The sequence below is a fragment of the Onychostruthus taczanowskii genome, unplaced genomic scaffold, assembly GCF_017590055.1.
Source record: "Onychostruthus taczanowskii isolate IOZ18803 unplaced genomic scaffold, ASM1759005v1 scaffold45, whole genome shotgun sequence".
Classification (NCBI taxonomy): domain Eukaryota; kingdom Metazoa; phylum Chordata; class Aves; order Passeriformes; family Passeridae; genus Onychostruthus; species Onychostruthus taczanowskii.
This window is the reverse complement of record NW_024502014.1, coordinates 772,582-795,898: the sequence shown is the minus strand read 5'-3', so window position 1 is coordinate 795,898 and position 23,317 is coordinate 772,582. Positions and strand designations below refer to the sequence as shown.

Genomic DNA, 23,317 nt, shown 5'->3' with positions numbered 1-23,317 from the left:
TACTTGTTTCAGAAGAGGTGTTTGGTGGAAGAACACCTTCTCTGAGTTTCCAGTTGTACAAGAGAACTTGACTGTCTAAAGCAGCCCTTACCTTCTGGACGGTACTGAGCTACAATAGTCACCGCTTGGCCTGCGTTCTTCAGGGCTGCTGCTGCCTGCTCATGGGTTGCTGCTTTTAGATCTACTCCATTTACCTACAAGTAATACAAAAAAGCTCTTTATTAAAATTAATTCTTGTGTTTATCACCACAGAACACACACCTGTGGAAAAAAATTAACTGGATACAACCTAGTTTCCATGTCGTGTATTTCCCCTGCTCACATTGTTTCTGAAATCAAAAATCAATAAAATCCTCTCTCACATATACTCCTCTTAAGAATTACTGAGACTACCACAATATATCACTCAGTGAATGGTCAACTTTCTTCTTGTTTAAGAGCGTTTTTTTTCTTTTTAAGGAGAAACAGAGAATGTTACTTTTTTGTGATGGTTCAGGGACCTTCTTAGACAAATAATGCCTACAGACCATGCTGTCACCACACACAGTGACAGGCAACACCCTCTGTGAATCTGGCATTGTTTTCAATGCAGAAGATTTAAAAATAGCATCACCAAAAAAAACTGAAGCAGAAATGTGTGTTCTACATTTTAGACCAAGAGTAGTTTTCACAGTTCAAACTAAAATAAAGATGTGCTTTAATATCAGTTTTAGTAACAGCTGTTAAAAGGACATAACTCCCAAAATACAATGTAATTATCCAAATAAATTATTCTCCATAAATTAAATAATTTCACAAAGAAACATCAAAAATATTTATAACCTTCAATAGTAATATAGAAAAAGCCCTTAGAGAGGTATGAGATGGAACTTTTTAAGACTGATAGGAGGTTCAGCAGCTACTCCAGGAAGTAAAGAGCCAGTTTTAGACTCTGCAGCCAAGTGCCTCCATCTCATTAGAAGGGTTATTTCTGAAACCTGTATTCTTTCAACTGAGACACACACAGCCCTCAGCTACGAGACTAAGATAAGTTAATGTCTTCACTGAATGTCTCAGAGAGGGAAGTGTTATTTTAATCCGGTTATAGCTGAGAAACTGAGGCAGACTGAAGTCCTCAAAGGTAGCTTGGAATTATATTGGCATCTGTTCCATTATCTCAAATTTACCCAGTTAATAACATTTTTTGTTTATCATTAATTGGTATTAATATGCAGGGAGGGGGAAACTTTTGTTGCTGTTTAAATAAAAGAAACAAAGAATCCTACAGAAATTATACGATCTCCTTTCCTAAGCTCTCCACTCAGGTCAGCTGGCCCTCCTGCAAGGATGAAAGAGATGAAAATTCCTTCTCCATCTTCTCCTCCAACAATGTTGAAACCAAGACCTGTTGATCCTCGATGTAGGACAACCTTTCTAGGCTCCCTGCAGGAAAAGAAAGGAATATGAAATCTTGGTCACTAGATAGGAGTAAAAGTAAAATAAACAATTAGAAAAGCTTCTAGATGCAAAACAAAATCCCCTCCCTCTTGTTAGGCAAACTGAACAAATCTGTAAGTATTTATAAATAAATAATAAATAAATTCCTATTGTGCTACAATCCTATTCAGCACTAAATGTCATTACTTAATATTTTCCATATTGTTCAAGAACATCAGTGTAGGTTGTGACGTTCTCAGACACATTTTCAATTTTAGTTAAGTGACTGCAATTGAAGAAGGTAAACTAAACCAAGTTGTTGCACTCTTTTTCATAGGATGCCCTCCTAATTTGAATGAGGGGGAGGAAAGAAAAAATATTGATAAAGCCAGTCAAATTCTAATGCAGAAAGACTCAGTCCAAAAATCTATTATCTGTCACTTGATTTAATACAAGCAAACCATAAAAATGATCTCAGAAAAAGACATTTCTAATAAAGCAGAGAAACTGTGCACTGCATTTCAAAATCACTAGAGAGCACTAAAGAACAATTAATGGACATTAAGTATTTGGAGGTATTAATTATTAATCTACAGGACAAAGTAAGAATCTGCTTTTTTTTCCAAAACAAAAAGTATCATCCAGTCCAATCTTTAAAAATCACTCAATTTTTACACTAGCTATTAAATCATCTTAAGGTAAAATTCTTAAATTTCACCTCCATCAACTATTATATTCATTTTTTCAGAGTACTATTCTATTACAAATAAATGACATTGTGAAAACCTCTACACATATTGCTCTGGATCACACCAATACATTAACAAAAACAGAAGAGAGAACAGAGAGATGCAATATCTTTTAAAATAACACTCAAAATTTATAAACCCCTTTTTGGGATGGAAAGAGTGTAATATGAGAAGGTAATTTAAAGAAAATCCAAACATTTTCTGAATAAGCCTTGCATTTTAGAAGAAATCTAAAAACAGCCTTTTACAGTAATTTAAAAGGAAAGCAATAAAACCATAATGATATCAACAGGACAATCATTTTGGCTTACATGTCTACTTAACCCTAAGTTAAAAATCAGTACAAAGACATATCCTACCTTCCACTACACTAAAATCAATTCTCCAGTTTAATATGCCACTTAGGTTTCAATCCTGGGTGGACCCTGCCTCGGAATCTGAGTGACATTAGCCATATCAGATGATGGTGTGACACAGAATTCAGCAACAGCATACTGAAAGTGCAGTGTAACATCCCTATACTTGCAGAACAGAAGGGCAACAAAATTACAAGAGCTTCCCTTTATCATCAATGATGAACAAAAGATTAATGCAATCTACTGAATCAGCGAAGGAATGAAAGGTCTGTTAATGGGAAAGGATTAAGAGCTCTCCAGCCTTTCTGGATTTAGAATCCATCAAAACAAACCCTTGTCTGTGGGGGCAGGGTGGACCCAAACACTGCTTCTTTAAAATAAGAAAATCTCTGGTCTGCTTATGCTACCATCTTAAAAATCTCTGTCAATGCATGCAGCATTTCCAGGGCTTTCTGCTTTTAACACTATTCTTGGACTGATAAATAAAGTGTGTGTGCATATATATACATATAACTATACAGAGTTTTATCCTTACAACAATGTTTACAAGAGTTAAAAAACTAATATCTGTTTCTTGAAATACAATATAGCATTCCCTAGTATTTTGCCCACTAAGACGTTCTGGAGCTTCCCTGGTTAATCAATCTGACACTTAGCTTTGGCTGTCCATTACCTGGTGATCTCATCATCTCCAAGCATTCCCTTGGGAACGGGTGAATATCGCCCTGGTGATGCTGGGGGCAGGGACTGTCCCAGGTAGGCAGATGGACTGATATGGTTATCCACTGGCTGAGAATAAGCTTCACAGAGGGGGAAGGAAAACAATAAAAGACATTAGGATAACACCACAAAAGAAGCTGGAGGAAATGAAACAAAGACGCGACCTCTTTTAAAAACAAACTATAGCAGTTGAAATTATATATTATAAACATCATAGTTCTAAAATAGCGTGTTAAATCTGTACATTCCCTGAGCTCCTCACTAAGTCAGTAAGAAAATTTTTCAATTTTTCAGTTTCATTGTGTCTCAAATAAAACTTTTTTAGAAACAGCTACTGTGGATAGTTGAAGCCCATGGGAACAGTCTGGAGATTTATCTGTCTTAAAGCTGTTTTTAACTTGACTGAAGCAAAGTTTTAACTGAACCACAACACATATACCAGAATAAATTCAGCATCTTAATGATTACAATTGATGGAAAATCGTCTACAATACCAAGAGAATTGTTCCAATAAATAATTAAGAAGGTGCATGATATTTCCAAGTTAGGCACATCACTTCTAAGTGCTCATTAAGGCACAGTCATACCCACTGTTTGCTATTATAAAGCATGTTCTACAATTGAAATGTTTTTTTCCTGGCATACGTGCTTCAAACGTTGAGGCTCCAACATGAAGGGTGAGGACTCTTCACAGATTCAGTATTATTAAAGCTGTCAGACTCTTTGCCCTTACTTGCTGTATCTGATGGGGCAGCTGACCTTGGAGGATTTATACTAAACCCAAAGCTCTTTAACAGAACATCCATGACACAGATTGATGAAGCAATCTGCACATTCTCCTTCTGTTTTTTTCCTTTTTAAGCCATTCTCAAAAAGTATGGATCATATACAAACTTATCAAGAGTATTCTTTACATATATATATATACACACATGATTATTTGCTATTTCTATACATATACACAAACACAAATACATATATATATTCCAAACCACCCAATCTGGGATGGATTGTGCCTGCATTGTTCTAGATTCCTAGTAAATCTGTATGCAGTAAATTCTTCACATGGCGTCATATGCATCAGGACAACACTGTCAACATGTGAGCAAGCATTAAAATCTGCTATTAACAGCTTCAGCAGTTCAAAAGCACACATATTTTGCTTAAAATCACACAAATACAGTTATTTTGGTTTTTCTCAGAAAATTTTCAAGCTAAAGCACAAAAAATTAAATGCAAGACATTATGAGCTCTTTTCCAACTACAGGGAAATGGGTGTTGATTAAAAAACCTGAACAACTGTTGCACAGCATAGCAGCTCTGTACATTCTGTTCCTGCACTAAATTATCTCATTCCACAAAATGAATTTGAAATTGCTTTTAACAAGCCAACGGTAGCCATGATGATGCATATTTTATACGAAAAGATTAGATACAAATTCTATAGTCATTGACTTACAGTACTTCTCATTTGATTGTTTTTCAGGTTCTTGCAGCTTTTAACTGCACTGTGTTCAGAAACATACATACCACCAATAGGTCACCACATGACCTTATTTTTTAAATTTTTTATGCTTTCACACTATGACTAGAAGTCAGCTGTCAGTCAATATAACAGTTTATTATTTCAGACCTGTGGACAGTTCCACAACAGCACTGGCCACATCCTTTCTAAAGTTTTACACATGCTACTTGCTTGGAACAGTCTGGTCCTTTCTCAAGGCTGCTGCTCTCAGTGCTATGAAAGCAAACCTATACAAGGCACAAAGAGGCTGCTCTCTGTAGAGCTGCTGCACTAAACCATGGCTGCACCTTCCCTGAAACTGCTTCAGATGGAAATTAGAGCTGAAGCATATTCATGAGGAACGTGACAGAAATAAAAGGCAAGCCATCATTTTTTGCATCCTAAATGAGGTCTAAACTTCTATTTCCAAGTAAATATTATTACTGATGGAACTGATAAAGGAACTGTCTTTTGGATGAACAGAAAACTGCATGTGTAAAATCAACTTGCTTTGACAGGAAAAGTCAGACTCTCAAGAAGAAATTCCATTTCCAAATCCACCCTCTCCTTGCCATAAGACAGTTCTAGACAAAAAGAAAAAAATGGAAGATTTCCTATTATTTTCCTATTATCTGTAAACTGAGTACACCAACCACAAGCATAATCTCTAAAATGGGCAATAAAATTAAAACTTTATTGTCTTTTACTATTATTACATATTCTTCTCTTCCTGTACTTAGGCCATTTAAGAAATGATAAGGCATTCATGTCTAGTGAAGAAACTGATTATTCCCTCCCTTTGAATATTTTATTTCTCAATGCAGGGTGGAAATACTGTACCAACATACAAAAGCACAAAAATACTTTGGAATTAATTAGGAGTCAAAAATCCATCACTGATAATGTCTTCAAAGGAGGCCTGTATTGGAAGCAGTCCTCTCTCTCAAAAACCATTTAGTCACTTTTCTGACTCTGACATTCTACTTCATGCACTTCACAGGTAATGTTGGTGTTTTAAACAGCAAGTACTACACCTTCTTAGTAATATTTCATCTGAATAACTTTAGAAGAATTTATATGAACAAATTACTGGATATTTGCTCCAGGAAACATTTAATGACCACCATTTATGTATAGATGAAGGAGACAGTTCACATTCCTACTGATCTCCAGCAGGCTAAAGGTGTGATTCTCACACACAGCAGCTGAGCCCCAATGCTCTGGCCACAGGACCACCCCAGCACAGAGCTGCTGTTCCTCTGCACACAATAAACATGGGAGAGTGACTTCTGTTGCATTTCTATCTTTTCTATACTGGGAGTTCTCATTTTTCAGCGTGACATAGAGTGGAGAACAGCACTCAGAGGGCAATGTGCACAGAAAGAACAGTCTTTCCTAATTGCATTCTTCTTGAGCCAGAAAATGCAGAGCACTGCAGAGTAACTGTTTAGCCAGGCAATCCACACCTCAAGAGCTAAAAGATAAATCTCACAGAAGCAACAGAAACAGGCATAGCAATCAACTATTCCAGGTCTTTGGCCAAGCTTTCATCAGCCAGACACATCCCATTCTCTAGAGCAACAGCAATGAACTATAAGCTTTTTTTTTTCCCATATTCATTCCCTGCTGAATCTCTGGTCTCAAGCAGCTCCAACTCTTCTCTAACAAGATTTTAAACAGTAACTTCCCCCACAGGCAGCTGGAAGCCATTCACTCACTCTGATAAATATCAAACGACAGAAGTCAATTTTCAGCCCCAGGTGCACAATGTTGCCACATCTATACTCTTCCCAATAAATACTGCCATAAATCAGAATCTCAGAAACCTCCTTTTCAAACATCCCTTGATTCTAAGGCATTAACCCCAAGGAAATATCAAGTTATTTAATTATACATATGGATACTAACTTATTTGGTCCTTTCATTTGAGTCATCAGACCACCTGACAAGGCCACACTACTGTGTAGCTGATATTCCTACTACAGGAGTGCTAAAAGAAATTAGATTTTGCACAAAACCTAGAACCTGAAATTTGTTCTCGAACAGTTCTTTAATATCCTTAGCTCTGCATTTTAAATCCTCATCACCAGGGCAAGTGAGGCAGCCCTGTAACTAAACAAGACCAGTTCCAGAGGGAAAATCATAAAGACAAGCCAAATTCTGAATTTGGACTTTTGAATTAACTACCAAGTCCACAGAAGTTAGTACAGTGAGCAATCTATGTCATGTTCTGCACAGTACCAAAGCACTGTGCACTATGCTTTTGTATATTTCTGATAAAATGGGAATTTAAAAAAAAAAAAACAAAAAAAACAACAAAACAAAACAAGCAAAAAACCCAAACAAACTAAAAAAAAAAAAAACAAAACAGAAATAAAATAAGCAAACAAAAAACCCTCCCAAGGGTTCTGTAAGTGAGCAGTTCACATCTAATAAAGTTTCTACCTTAACATCACCTGCAGTAGACATGTTCATAGGGAGCCTCTGTGCACATCTTACTTCTCCTTTGTGGTAGGACTGAACTCCTAAGAATCTGGCTTAAAGGATTCTCATGGACAGAAATAGGAAGGAGGAATGCACATATATGTCTCAAAACAGCTGCAGATGAGTAGGTGAAGGAAGAAGCCTGGTAACTGTTTCAACACTGACTCACAATCCAGGTGATCATAGAAAATACCTCTTTAATATCTGCCATCTGGTAAAAGCACTTCAAAATCCCCAGTCTAAAGCTCTTGAGCCCTGTACTGCTCTGATAATGCAATATAAAATATTACATACAGGTGCCACCATTTTTTGGTAGGAGCTCTATCTTACTGAGCAGCTTCTTGCAGAAAGCAGAGGCTTTCTGGTTGCAAAAGCACAGAATCAGCCTTTGAGGAGATTGATGTCTCCCTTTGAGATTTCCACTGTAAATGTGCAAACGCTGAGCGGTACTGGAAAAGCTTTTGTTCTGCCCTGTATTAGAAAAATAGCATTAGAAAAATAGCAGCTCAGAAACACACAGTTGTTTTTCATGAGTGAAAGACTGAGGAAAAGACTAAACTGATTTCCTGGAACTAAGTCATTAAACACCTCAGCAAGACCTTTAGGTCTGCTTTGAGTTCAAAATTCCAGCAGTAGGTTCAGTCTCCTCTCCAGCTGCAATAACAGCCAGCTGCACTTTGATCAACAGAGACACAAGCTCATGGAGCCTTGGGTAAGGAAAAGAAACAGACTGAAGTTTCATCAAAGAACCCAGCACTTTGCAGAGGAATGTTCTTTGGTCTACCAGAAACAGTGAAAAACAGTATCTTCAGATAGAGAACTCTGGGAACTGTAGCTAAATGAAATAAAACTCAGAAAATCTACTCAAAAGTACAGACAGCCCACAAATCTTGTCAAGGGTTATTAAAAGACAAAGAGAGTCAAGATGCCTGGAATCTGAGAAAAACTTCCATGACTTTTTTTTCAGAATACTCGAGTTGGAGGAAAAAGGTTCCCAGAAGCAGCTGCTGGAGCTTGAGGTACATGACAAGGTCAGGAGACTGGCTTTTCTCTTCTCAGTAAAAGGACAGAAATACACTTCCCACAAAGGATGGGATAGTGGGCTGCACAGAATGCCACCATCTCTCAAATCACCCTTAGAGGGAGGACAAACAGAGAGAAACTCTGAGGGAGGATGGCAATGGGACAAAAGGAGCCTACATGTGTGACCAGGCCATTGATGTGACACCAAGTCACACTTTCTGAGAAATTAAGGACTCATGGCAAGATGGCAGAGGACTTCTGCATGGCAGTTATGTGGGATTACCTTTGACAGAACCTGTCTGATCTGTGCAGCCACTGGACATAGTTAGAAGGTACTCTTGAAGATAACACTCTCTCATGGCTCCGAGTTATAATGCAATCGCCTTCAATGAACTGAGCCTCCAGCTCATCCACCATTTGAAAGAAATTAGTATCTCTGCATGACAAGAGGTCCAACAACCAACCTTTGCCATTGTCATTGATTTATTAGCACTGGGCAAATTACTAGGAATCACCTCATTCTCTGCTTTCCTCCCCTGAAACTTTCTACAGGTTTTGTCTTTGACCCCACAAAAGATTAACAAAGTAAATATTCCAATGACTAAGTCAAGGTGCAGCAGTAAGAGATGTTATACTTCAATGTTTGTCACATCCCAATCCATAGCAGTGCAACTGCATTACTGCAACATTACCAGGAATATTAGGTAAAAATCAGACTTCTCTTTTCCAAAAATATATGAATTCCAGGTGAAATATATGAAAAGACCAGTCATATGGAGAGAGAACAAGAAGTCTACTTTCCAAGGAAACAGTGGGAAAGGTTACTGAACAAACCAGATACAGTAAGGGAAAAGGCTGCTCTCTAACCATAATATATATGAGTAGAAAACTGGGGAAGAATCAGTGGAGGCTGAAAATTAGATATGTCAAATAATGGAGCCTTCAAAAGCATCCTTCTAATAACACAGTGGAGACAAAACCTAATTTGCTCCAAATTGTAATTCAATAAGCTTATAAATAAATTTTAAGACACTGTAGCTATTGCCAATAAATAATGGGCTTATAAGGTACTTCAGACTTTGTTGTGCTGCACTTGAGTTTGTTGTTCTTTACATACTGTTTTCAATTACATCTGTCAGTCCCAAAGTGTTCCTTTTTTTCATATGAAGTAGTACCACATATCAATTGCACATATCTAATGGCAGGAAACAAGGCAATACCTAAAATAAGTCTCCCCTAGAACTATTTCATGTCACAACATGAGCAAAATTGGTCATCCAAAAAAGTCAGTATATTCAGTCTTGGAAAGACATAGTTATACCATTATCCTCCCCTTCTCCAGCCACTAAATGGTAATAACTCTCTTAAGTATACTCAACTCAAATATTTCTTTACATTGTAGTTCAATCCTGAACTTACTGGATTTGTATGTTTGACTTTGAAAATATTCCTGTCAGTAGTACCCTTATGTCACAACAAGAAATTCTTGTAACTACTTTTTAATACAGAATTCACTGGTTTTCCATTCAAATTGTCAATAATTATGTCAAAACTGAAATCAGATTTCAAATAAGTTAACATGGAATTTTTTAACACATTCACAGGCAGGCACCAAAGCAAGAACTTCCCATCCTCCCAGTTCACTGTATTTAAGTATATACAAGTTCAAGCAAAACCAGGAAAACAGGAAAAACATCAGAGCATCACCAACCTCTTTAGTTTACAGGACACTGAATACTCTCACAGTGCACTGTTTTCTACTCTTCACACCCCAAGAGCGTGAGACACTTGTTCTCTCCCCTTTTACTCATCAGCAAGTGGTGAGTAACATTAAGTCTCTAGGACTGGGCCATGACAGCCACAGAAACACACCTGGAGCCCTGCTGCTGATGTCTTTTCAGCATACAAGCTATAGGATATTGTTCTGTATAGCATATAATTTTTCTCATTAATCAACTTATATCAGATTTTTGCTTCATAATTTTTTAAAGCTTGTAAAAGTTAAAATACTAAAAATGAAATAAGTTAATGCCTTAGAGGGAAAATCAATTAAATTAGAAAGATAAGATGAACTTACAGTTTGTGATGTCAGGAGGGGCATAACTGTCATTCATGAACATGCTGGTGGGTTTTGCAACCTTCAGATAAACAAAGTCAGATGTGTTTTTTAAGGCAGTCACTGCTTCTTCATGAGTAACTTCTTCTAAGCAAACACTGTTGACCTGAAGAGAAAAACAAACACTCTTAACCCAGAAACATGTACTGTTTTCATAGGTCACTCACTGAAGGCTGTTGGAACACTGGCACTGGGAGTCTTTATTAGGATTCATGTGCCACAGACATACCTGGTCACATGAAATTATATAAGTTTTATATTTATATAAGTTGTTAAGTATGAGAAGGACAAGTATTCCTATCAAAGATTATTATAAACTGTATTGACCACAACATTGTAGAGAAGGCACACATGACTTTGGGGAGCTAATGGGACAAACAGGACACTCAAAATGTACTAAGTGTGCACACTACACAGTGTGTTACTGCAAGCATTAGATAGAGTTTCCTCTAATAAGAATAAACCCCACATCAACTTGTCTTGACATAATTATGCTCTAGACTTTATAACAGGACAATATATTCTGGCATGATGTCAAAAAGCAGGGGTCAAAACTTGAGAAGGAAACACTAGCACTTCCATTTTAAAAAATCCCTTATTGTGAAAGGGAAGAAACTTCTGCAGATAATTCCAGGCAAAGGAAATAAAGCTTGTACTGCACTGAACCCAAGGGGCTAAAGACACTTTCATCATTTAACTTCATGTGTAAGAACAACCAGGCTTTGCCAATTGTTAATTGTGAGGGGAAAACTCTATTCCCTGCATCTGTATTCTCTAAGTTTCCTACAAATTTTCTAAAAGCCTTTTGTTGATATCTTTTTAATAGATTTTAATTCCTACCACTCTTGAAGACTGAAAAGTCGTTTTGCAGTATTTGGTAACTGCAGTACAACTTAAACACAGAGATAGAAAGTTACATTCTGCAATGTATGGCTGGGGCTCTCACTTTTCTATCTGGACAAAAAATTTGTGGATTGAATTTCAGGAAGTTGAAAGTTTTTTTTTTTACTTTGTGCATAGAAAAATTCAACTTTGAAGCTATTTTAAGCTTTAAAAAAAAAAATAACAATGCCATTCAAAAGCATTACAAACACTGAAATGCAATATAAGCAGCAGCTTCATTACAGGCTGGCTAAAGGCTGGCCAGCCACCAGTACAAGGAGTTCCATTCCATTCTTCTATTTTCAGAAGAAAAACAAACCCATTTTATGTTTGTTTACAGTTCTGTCACTCAGATCTCAGAAAAATAATAGCAGGCATCAGAAATAAACATGCTGATTTATACAGGTTTTGCATGGAACATTGGGCTGAGGAATAGATTTCAGATCTCCTGATGAGATGGTGTTGAATGATGCAGATTTAATTTTATCACTGATTTCCAGGCAGCTTAACCACAAATTCAATCATGCCCCTATTGTGCCTAAAAGTGAATGACCATTAAAAAAATGCAGCTCTTACTTACAGCTAAAAGTTTGTCTCCAATCTGAAGTTTGCCATCTTTATGTGCTGCCCCACCTTCGATGATTTTGGTTACATAAATGCTGTTGTCCCCAGGTATATGCTGATTTCCTACACCACCAGCAATACTGAAACCGAGACCTGCTTGAAGATAAAGGCATTACTCAAGAAACCCTTTTTGCAATCATTGGATTTAAATTCTTACATAAATAATAACACTCCTTATATAACATAAATAGATATAATCAGGGTCTGGCTGAACTAATTCTGATGCCTTTTCAAGTGAACTCCATAATGGTCTGGAAAAGACGTAACATGTATACAATTCTGAAAACCAAAGCTAGATCATTTACTTCATGCTTTTTGAAGTATGGGCACAGCAGAGCTATAAGCATCACCATACTACAACATCTGTATATTTATAGCCATATTGCCCAGTAATTCATTTCTCTAAATTATTTTTAATCTCTCAAACATCCTTACTAGGTAATGCAATTAAGTATTTTACTCCAATTTTAATATGCTTAAAAATTACTAGATACAATCAGAAACATTTTTATTCATTTAAAAGAAAACTTGGCATTCTACAAGAACACTCTCAATTCTATCCTTCTTATGAAACAGAAACTTTAGATTTCCAATGTACCTTTGGGGCCTTTGACAAGTTTGATTTCCACTATTTTTTCTGTGACTGGTTTTCTTCTTTTGACATACAATCGTACAATTGATCCCGCTTCTTTCAGTGCTTCCACTGCTTTGCTGTGTGTCACATCCCGAACATCCACCTCATTTACTCGCAGGATACAATCATTGACCCTGGAGACAGCAAGTCATGCTCAGCTGCTGTGTTACACCAGAGTGCACACATCAGGAGCCTAATATTTTATCTGTAATACACTAGCATACATGCTAACACATTAAAATACAGAGATTTAGCTCCAAAATTCTACTTATTCAAGACAATGATCTAAAATTAATTATTAGTGCTTAAAAATAAATCAAGGATCACTAGAAAACATTTAAGAGGGCACCTTATTATATGTACCTTACTTTGAAAGTGTTTTGAATAGATGTTTGTAAAAATTACCTTTTGTTTACAGCTAGAAAACAGAATTTTAAAAATCAAAACCTACAAGGCACATAATGCAAACATACTAGTTTCAAGCCATGATATGAACGAGTCAATCTTGCTTTTCACAAGCAGTTTAAGTGCTGGCCTTCCAGTCCATTTAACACGTTGCTGCAGTAACACTGAGCCCTCATTACACTAAGTGCAATGCCAGGCCCACCTGTCACTTTGTCCTGCCAGATGTACCTCTGACAATGGTCAACAAGCTAAAATGAAGCCTTGAACTAAGCTCATTAGGACTAAAACCTAATACAATACCAATACAGCAGGTATTTGCACATGAAACGATGGGCCAAGTTCTTGGCAACACAAGAGGAAAAAAATAGTCCTACAATCAATGTGGATACCTATCTTTGAAAAATTAAGACACTGAATTATTACCAAGCACAAAAAAGGGTTTTTAATAAACTCAACTACCTTGTGGATCAGAAAATGCACAGATGGATAACCAAGAGCTATCCATCCTAGCTAAGCTTTTTCTTGAATTAAGGACTATGAAACATATAGCATAATAAATTTATACCACAGTATAGAAAAATGTCACTTAATTTCCTAAACTGCAGATATTATTACTTTGGGAGACACAAATTGATCCACTCAAACATTCTTCATTATTTACAAAACACTTCTGTAAGGAAAACCTATTTAACATTTAATGCAGGAGGATAAAACTATTAAAAGTAACAGAAAATTTTCTATCCACTTATTAAAATACAACAACAGCACTTAGTAACCCAAGACAGTAATTCATCCTACCGTAATCTTCCATCCTGCGCAGCTGCACCCCCGGCTATAATTTTTGTAATGAAAATACTTGCATCATCCCCAATATGTGGGTTGTCTGTACCACCTGCAATGCTAAAGCCAAGTCCTGAATTTCCCTAAAGACAGAGGAGGAAAAACATTTACACACTTATTTTTTGGGGAAAATGTATTCTGGTGTATTTGATACACTACAGAACCAAATCTACATAATTTTCACTGAAAACAAAAATACTTAAAGACAATTTAAGCAGTATGCTACATATATAACTTATTTATATGAAAATAAGTATAATTACAAGTTACATACATGTAAGGAGAACATAAGTCATTGTATAACTGTAGCTTGTGTCCCACCTCTAACATAGTCCCACAGATGCAGAGATTCAGACTGACATTTTTCTCTTCAAGGATTACTTGCCCTTACCATCAACTGCAAGACCTCTTCACCCTCTTAGTAACAACCAGAACTGCACAGGTATTAGGTAAAATAATTTCTGTCTTTTTGTTAACAGTGCACCTCAAGAGAACGGAGCTAGATCTCAACTTAGAAAACCTAACAAAGAAATGCACGTGACAAGGTGTGACTTGTAATCTCAATATAAAACTTAATAGTATATAAGTAAAAGCCTATGAAAAAAATAGCAATACAGGAGATTAAATCAGAATCTGTGTTGTTAGTCTCTACAAGTCTAGGTAGCAACATTAAATGCAGGATGTCTTAGAAGAGATCATTTCCCCACTTTACTCTCAATGGTCAAGGATATTAATAAAACTTTCAACTCCTGCTTAGCAACTGAATGTACTTTTTTTTTTTTATTAGGCTAAATAATCTACCTGAAATAAAAAAAAAAAGAAAGAGTAAGACTTAGTTTGGATTGCTATTGTTCATATTAAATTATCACAAATTCCATTTCAAACAGAGTACAGAGGATATTTAGCATGTTACCCTTTCAAGAGTAATTTCTTCATACTCGTAATCTGCATCGGTGCCATTGACCTATAAAAAAAGAGAAGTGAGACTCACAGAGAATCCTACACTTTACACAACCCATTTTGCTTGGCTGGAAGCTCACTCCCATCAAATCTCAGCTGATTCACAGAGACCACTGGGCTCAGAGGGAGCATGTGAATTTCACACCACTCTGTATTTATGAATCAGACAACCTTTTTATATGAGTTTAAAAGTTGCCTGTTCAAGAGCAGACTGTTGTACACAACTGCTGTAGGGCACAGGCCCGCTGCTTCTGACTGCCAGAAAGAAAAAATGCTCTGGAGATCCTCACATGTTCCTCAGGCTATATAGCAACTTGAAACTGAGAAAAAAGAAAAGGCAATGTGGGGTAGAGAAGAATTGTAAGGAAGAACAGAGCAGCATTCTCCTATTGTTGTTCCACAATGAGCAGAGAAAAATCAAAGATTGATGCTTTATACCACCTTCTCATGAGAAATAGGTAAGACCCTTCTAAAGTAATATTTAACAACTGTTTATACTACTATATATCATGTCACATACATACTAAAGTTCAGCAATTTAAAATAGGGACAAAAAGAGAAGAAGACTTTAGAACAATACTTTATAAAGCTTGATGAAAAAATGAAATCCTAGAAAGAAGCCTTGTCATCCTCTGGTTAGAAAGGACACCCACATTCTTTGCTACCTATAGAACAAGGAAAGAATCAAATACCAGAAGAAAAAAAAAAAATCAAAACTAACCAAAATCAATTACATAACAAATTCTCAATCATATTTAATATTCAAGAGTAAGCTTTCTTCCAAGATACCTTGGAACTCAAATTCTTTCCTCTACAGTTACCTACAGCAGCTACAGACAACTCACTATTTCTAGCCTTTTAGGATGTAATCTTTAACAAGGTAAGAAATAACATTTATACTATTACTTTACAAAGGTCCTTGTCTACCCTTAAGATATAGAATATCTGAAAAGACTTCTGTAGTCTTAACACACTAAAGATAAAAAACATATATAGAAGAAAGCAATTTAAGATCTGACTGCTTTCTAGCAGAGACTTTAAAAAGGGAATTTAATTCACCCCAAATAAAATTAAGATCAAGCTACTTCCTTCCTCCTATGTTTATTTAACATATTTAAATGCTCCAAAAGCCGGCAATGCCGTGACTTCCACAGGCTGTCTAATATCAAGCTTTTTTATCCCTCATTCCCTAATTGTATCTCCCCTTACAATAGAAGCCATATCCATTCCATGCATAACAGATTATCATCTTTGCTAAGTACCTCAAAAAATGATTATATCCTTAGCAGCTTGTTCAGTGGAAAAGATACAGTGGTTTTAACACATGATATTTCTCTATTAAAAAGGGATGAGGTCCTGACCTTCTGAATCCATGAAACTGGATCTATTGCTACACCAACACAAAAGAAGCCACTGTGATCAAGAAGTTTTGATGGTAGCTTAGTCCTTGAGCTATTATCTACAGGAATGACATGTGCTAACTGAAGCAGTCATCCAGCATTACAGTACCTGCAAAAGGTTCATGATGATTGATCAGTGTGCAGTGCTCTTTTCTTTTTTATTAAATAAGTAACAAGGATGATTAATCATTTCCTTATTCATTGCCATTACACAAAACAAAGCCGATCCTAACATATTTAAGCAGTCTCTTATTTCTATGTACAAAGGTCTTTAATCCATTTAAAATATCATCTAGATAAACAGGAGCAAACACAAAGCTCCATAATTTTATCTTCTCCTTGAGATTAGTTCTATACTCTCTTTTTTTGAAAAACTACCTTTCAATTTATTCATCTAACAAACCAAACATTAGCAGAGACAGGAGCAAGAATATATCACATGATAAAAGTCACTGACCTAGTCTATCTTTTCCAAGTTTTAAAGGGATCTCACACCTACTAAGCTAAGCTTTATTTCCAGGGCCTTTCCCTAGATGAAAGAGTTTATATGTAAATGTTGCAATTATGCCTGACAAATGAACAGCTCAGCCTCTGCATAACTACACTTATTACCTTAATGTTTCAAACAGAACCAACCCATTTTTATGAACATTTAGAGAACGAAAACCTTAAGTATAGCCACTGCATGAAGAAATGTTTTTATGAGAAGTGCAACAGAAATGGCACATTAAATATTAAAGTATCTGCCTGCACAGTTGAAGAAGCAGATTGTTCTCTGAGCACTGAACCTCTGGAAGCTCAATTGTGTTATGCACTGTCATACACTGGTACCCAGAAAAATTCCCACCTGCAATCTGCACCATTTTTTTTTCATCAAACAGCTATTTAAGGAGCTTAAATAACCATCATGACAGTTGACAAAATCAAGCACCATCAGAGAGATAAAACAGGTCTTCTCAAACAGCAACAACAGGTGTACCCAACTATATTCATAAAACATGATTTAACGTTATAATTGAAAGCAAGTGTGGACTTACATATGTTGAAGTCTCCAAAGAATCTGTATTCACCAGCACTGGAGGGGGATTTGCCTTTAACCGTGAAACAAAACAAAAAACAAATTACACAGCATGAGAAAATGCACTATTGATGATAATTTTACAGCATTTAACTTGCTGGCTTTCTCAAAGTTCTGTTAAAAGATAGCCTGACCTTGAGAATCTCAAAACTGACTTTCTAAAACACTTGCTACTATCCTGGACATATTGCTTCCCTGACATAAAACCACACCGTTAGGGAAGTCTGAGATCATATTTAATATCTAAGTTCTGGCATTTATTACCTTGTTTTTCAAAAGAAAATCTGAGTCATGCTACCATTTGACATGATGCCAGTCGCCCCAGTACTTGTAGTATGATATGCAGAGGTTGTTTTACCACTCAGTATCTCAAAACCAATTTTCAGTAAATTCAATTTTACTTTCTTCCCATCAGGAACAGTGAACCACCCCCTTCAAAAATTGCAAAATGGAAACCCGGAGAAATGCAACTTAAGCAAGAACGGACCTACAAAACTGACTTGCAAAAGCAAACCCACAGCAGGCATTCATTTACCCCAGAGCAGCATGGGCTTCCATCAGAAAATTGTTAAGGATTAACAAGCACAAGCAGTCAGAGATTATTGCCACAGAAAGCTGAAATAATATTAGCATTTTTACAAGCCAGGAACTAACAGAGTAAGTTTACACTTTTAGTCTCATACCACTGAGATTTTTTCTGTGAAAAATTTGGTTTCAACTAAAAGAAAATCCATTGGAACTGATGGCATTTCTCTGAAATGTTTCCAAATAAACAGACTTCCCATTTATCCATCAGTTGATCTGCCTTTAAAATAGGCATCATCTCGCCTGCTCTAGGAACATAAGCCAAACAGTGTCCAGATATATTCCAGACTTCAAATACTGCTAACCATTAAGTTCAGTGGCACTAAACAAAGTTAATCTCCTTATTGCTTTAATGAATCTGAGGGGGTTTTTAATATGTATGAAAATACATTATCTTAAAAATTAAGACATTCATTTTTAATCTCCTAAGTATGTGTGTGTGTGTGTGTGTGTGTAAATAAATTTAGGGATAGTTTAATAGGCTGCAAAAGAAGCCAGTATTAAACTCAAGCAAAGATAAAGTTAAGACCTGCAAAAACATGACAATTGCATTAACCTATTAATATTCTGCATTTTTGTTTCATTACGATGACAGCAACATACTTCTGAAGGATTTATAATTTTTAAAAGCTCCCAAATCTAGGAAGTGATGACTCAGAAGTGCCTTTCAAAAGGCTGAGATGAATAATATCCCATCATTAGACAGGAGCCATCAATCTGCTATCAAGTGTCAGAAATTAAGCCTGTGCGATTTAATAAGAACTAAAATCAGGTGGGACCTACACAAGTTAACAGAGCAGACAATTAAAAGTAAGAGGAAACAAAAAGGATGACACATATGGCTGTCAATATGCAATCAAAAGCCTTTCTCACCCAGCAATTCTCTCAGTAGAAGCATTGGCACATTTCATGCAGCAAAGACATTAAGCACTAGTTATTAATGTCACAATAAAAATCTCTGTCACAACAACACTATCCTCCACAACCATTTTGTGCCACTAAGTTAAATTTCCTTTTCTGCTTATGAGTGCAGGTTCTATTAAAGCAAGAGTAAATTAAAATCAAGATCCTGTACTAAAAACTCCAACCTATTATTCATCACAATAATTCATTGTTAAGGTTACAATAAATACAGTTAAACCATATGTTTTTATGGTTTTGCTCAGAAGAAAACAAGGTTTAATTGCTCAGTCATGTTCTTTTCCCTCCATTTTGGTATGTATTTTTATTTAATATTAGGATTCTGTAACATCCAATTATATTCAACATACACAGTGCCAGCAAAAGCTGGTTCCCCATGATTTTTATTTTTGAGGCAGACAAGTGTTCTTATTTTCATGTTTTAAAAAAAAGACAACTTAAAGCAAAATTGCTGTTAGTAGGTGAGCTTTGGTGAACAGTATGTTTAAGATACAAATCAGCCAACCAATGTAAAACCCCTTCTGTAAGTCAAATGATTGCTCCTAACACTCCCATATTTATCCAAATTCTCCATCAAGCAGCAGCAATTTACCATCTTTTTCAATGATGAATGAAAAAAGCTGTGCCAGGCTTTCCAAAGGTACTATCTGGACATGGTTGCACTGGCCTGTCCACTTCAAATCTTGATGTGGGCTAAATCCCTCTACTAGAAGGGAGTATTTCTAAAACTAATTACATTTCTGGTGGAAGAAGTGCAGGTGAGAGATTCAAATAAACACACATCTACTGGAAGTTGCAGTATAGAACAGGCAACTGCAAAAAGCTTTGCGAATTATGAATTATGCAAAAAATAAAAATTCAGCAAACACAAAGGTTACCACCTGTTGCAAGTTTAGTCAAGCAGCCTGAAAGTAAAAATTAAGAAAAAAAAAATACTGATGTCCATACTACAAAAATGTTCAAGTAATATTCTGGATAGCTTAACTTCCTTTTAAAGTTAATAAATATCTGTCACTAAATGATTCAAAAAATTGACCCATCTTTTCAGAAGGTGTGCACTCATAATTTCAGATTTCTGCACTGAAAATTACAGTAAAGTTACAAAAACTAAGAGCAGAATGACAATCTATTTGCAAAAATGTAACTGCTGGCTATCCTGGACTGTTCCATTGCTTGCCATGCTGTGGTCACATATTCCAAATTACATGGGAAATACTAACATTAAATCATGTTACTGCCTTCACTCCTCTTGACAGGGTTTGGTTTTTGTTTTGGAGGGTGTGTGGATATTATGGGACCTAAAGGATGAATGCTCAGAAGGGAAGCATTTTATGAGTCAAATATGTTAGGAATGGAGAGGTAAAAAGATCTCTCTTATATTCTAAATGTCCCTCAAAACAGTAATACCAATAAATGGGTGGAGAACATGAGAAACACTATGCAGGTGCAACCAAAGAAAGACATGTATGAATTATTTATAGATGAGAAAACATTTTCTTTATAAATAAATCAAGCAATAACACTTTAGTAGGGGTGAAATGGCTCTAAAGTTAGGTGAACACAAAATATCCTATTGGTTCTTTCCATTCTTGAGGTTACTTTTTCTCTAGTTTTTTCACAACTTACTAGTCACTTCTATATGAAAATATAAATATTTTAATGTACTAAAAGCTGCCATAAAATGAACAAAAGTTAGGGTGAAATTCTAGTTAATTAACAGCTCACCCCAAAACAGTACAGAGTAGCAAAAGGTGTATTTCAACAAAGCAACAAAACAAATAAAAGAAATAAAAGTTAAACAAGTTTAATAAAACAAAACAGAATAAAAACCTGTGGTATGGTGGATGGGATGGTCTCAGCAGGGACTGGTGGGACAGGGATCACAGGGACAATGGGAGAAGAGGAAGGAACAGCTTCTGTGGGCTAAAAATCACCAACAAAACGTCAAAAATAAGGAAAACTAGAAAAACAGTTTCAAACAAACAAGACTAAAATGTAACATCATAAACAACTATGAACTAGCAGACGGATTTGGAGCCTAACTACAGTGCAGACAGTCCCTTGGAGCCACACTGCTCATGGCAGCACACTCCCAGCACTGCACTGATGGTGAGGAACCCAAAGCAGCTGGACATGCCCAGCGGGGTTATCTCATACACCAAGGCACTGCCCCTGCAGCACTGGGACCTTGGGGTCCAACAGAAAACCTGCTCAGGTCCATGAACAGATTCAGGCCTTTTGTGGACTGGTTTCACAACAGAATCCCTTCACCAATACACAACAGAGTGCAAAAGCACGGAAATGGGCTGAAGTTAATAGCACTCAACAAAGCTAATATTCCTCTTTGATAAAGAGGAAAAATCAGAAGTACTTTATGGTTTCTAAACTTAGCAAAAATCAAAGAAAACCTTTTAGCCATGGGTGGAAGGTGCTACAACAGCTTCAATTTATCTCTTACAGATCCTCACACAAGTTTACCAAACATCTGTAGACTAGGACAAGTTTGGTCTTAGGAATCTTCATTAAAATAATAACCAGGGAACTTACTGACACTTAAGCTGCAAGGGAATAAGATTCCAAACATCATTTTGAGCAAAACATTGACTCAAATGTCTTTGAAATGTTCACATACTGGTTGTCAACAAGCTGTCAACAACACAAACTGCTGGCAACTATCATCAACTGAACAGCAGATCAAAGCTCTTGCAATTTAGATGTTCCAAGATATTCTTGTGATCTTTAAAAATAATGAAGCATAATGACAAAAGAAAATACTAAATCCAAAAGTGAACAAAACCCCCCAGAACATAAGAGTATTAAACATTTTAAAAGTTTGAGATATCTTAAAACACAAAGCAGCATACATCAACAGCAGCCACCAAGTTAAGGAGTAATAGCAAATAATGCTGTTTGAATTAAGAGTCCAAGAACAGCAACACGTATTAAATGTACATATGGTATTTCTACAGGGTTTTTTCAGCTCAAAGTCAATCCTCCCAAAATGAAAGCTGGTGAAAAACATTGCAATTACCGAAAGATGCAAGAACAAAATATGTTTGGTACCTTGAGACTTAATCCGAATGTCATTAAAGCATTCTTATATCTACAGACTAAAACATATTTCAAGTGCTTAAAAAGAGAAAGGTAGGGGAGAATCTAAATTGGTCTGGAAAAATATTAATAGGTCCTTCACAGAGGATGCAAAAATGAAATGCTCAGTGCAATTAACCTGTGGCTCCTGAAAGAACAACACAGGCTTTAGATGACAGATCAAAGTAAACAGCTCAGCCACCCATTTGGCCCTACCCATGCAAAATATGAGACACCCCTTTAAGTCTGCCTTGTTCCAAAGTAAGTGGCTTTTTGTTTTTAACCCATACACTCTAAATCCTTCAGTGAGGAAATACCAACTAATATGTAGGTAAAACAGAGCACCACACACATTCTTAAGCAGAAAATTCTGTAAAATTCAGCAAATTCTATTCTCAGTAAACAACGAACAGATACACTTTGGAGAGCAAAAATCAAGTAAACTAAACTTTCCCCACTTCCAAGAAATTACTGTAAACCCCCATATTGTATAAAGTGCAGAAACCATCATTGGAAAATTTCTAGCAATAAAACACAAAAGAAGATTGAGTAAGAAAGCCAATAGAAACAGCTGGGATAAAACTACAGAAAGAAAAAAAAGCAACGTACTTCTTACAGTCCGCAGAAAAACGCACATCTCCGAACACGCAGTGCAACACCTACCTTCCCTAAAGAGCAATTCGAGCACGAGCCATCAGACACCCAACCACTAGCAGCTTTTACTTTTGCTGTGCTTTTTGTCGGGCTCTTTTTTACACTGTCCCGTAGGTTTACAAATTTCCCTCTGTGTTTGGCAGCCGCTGGCAGCGTGCAGGAGCTGAAAGGCGCGCGAGCGGCCGGAGCGCGCTGCGGGCGCCGCAGCAGCTGCAGATGAGCAGCTTCGTGTGTTTCCACTCTCGGGCTCCTCAGCACATCAGAGCGCTTGAGCGTTCCCATCTCACCACCATGAGTACTCATCAAAGTCACAACACTAAGAGTCCTTTTTGAAAAAAAAAACAAAAAAAAAAAAAAATCAAAAAAGAACTCCCAAAATCACCAGGAAAAAAAAAAAAAAAAAAAAAAAAAACAAAAAAAAACTCCCAAAACCACCCCAAATAGGAAAAAAAAAAACCCACCAAACACCCAGCCAAACTGTGGAGGGAAAATAAATTAAAATATTTCTTCCTGAGCAAGTTAAAAATATGTTTCCCAGATTACGGTCATAGGAAGAAACCCTACATGCTCTGCATTAGCTAGGTCTGCATGTTGTGTGCTCTCTCACTCTATTTAAAGAGCACCATTGACCCAACACACAACAGTCAATTTGCTGGGCACAAATAATCAATGCAATGCACAAATTATTGAATAGAGGGCAAAAGTCATCTGACCATTATAAAGAAGCTCCAAAGGTTATTTCTCTCAAAACCTCCTACAATCCCTTCATTTTCTCCATTTTATCACCTCAAAACTTCTCCAAGGCTTACATCCAGAAATTTTTTAATCCTTCTGCTGTTATGAATGCTTCTTGGGGCAGAAAATTAATGAATTTAC

The 23,317-nt window shown here is 36.4% G+C and overlaps 1 protein-coding gene across 3 annotated transcripts in view; it reads right to left on the bottom strand.

Moving 5' to 3' along the window:
* DLG1 (discs large MAGUK scaffold protein 1) overlaps nucleotides 1–23,317 on the bottom strand; it is a 77,285-nt gene that overhangs the window by 35,149 nt on the left and 18,819 nt on the right. For all 3 annotated transcript variants that reach the window (XM_041414487.1, XM_041414488.1, XM_041414489.1), the window contains exons 2-11: nucleotides 20,528–20,620; nucleotides 17,151–17,204; nucleotides 14,667–14,717; nucleotides 13,712–13,836; nucleotides 12,473–12,642; nucleotides 11,831–11,967; nucleotides 10,330–10,474; nucleotides 3,195–3,321; nucleotides 1,266–1,422; nucleotides 92–194 (exon numbers count right to left, since the gene is read on the bottom strand). In XM_041414487.1, coding sequence (XP_041270421.1) covers nucleotides 92–194; nucleotides 1,266–1,422; nucleotides 3,195–3,321; nucleotides 10,330–10,474; nucleotides 11,831–11,967; nucleotides 12,473–12,642; nucleotides 13,712–13,836; nucleotides 14,667–14,717; nucleotides 17,151–17,204; nucleotides 20,528–20,620 — 1,162 coding nt within the window. The remainder of the gene's footprint in view (nucleotides 1–91; nucleotides 195–1,265; nucleotides 1,423–3,194; nucleotides 3,322–10,329; nucleotides 10,475–11,830; nucleotides 11,968–12,472; nucleotides 12,643–13,711; nucleotides 13,837–14,666; nucleotides 14,718–17,150; nucleotides 17,205–20,527; nucleotides 20,621–23,317) is intronic.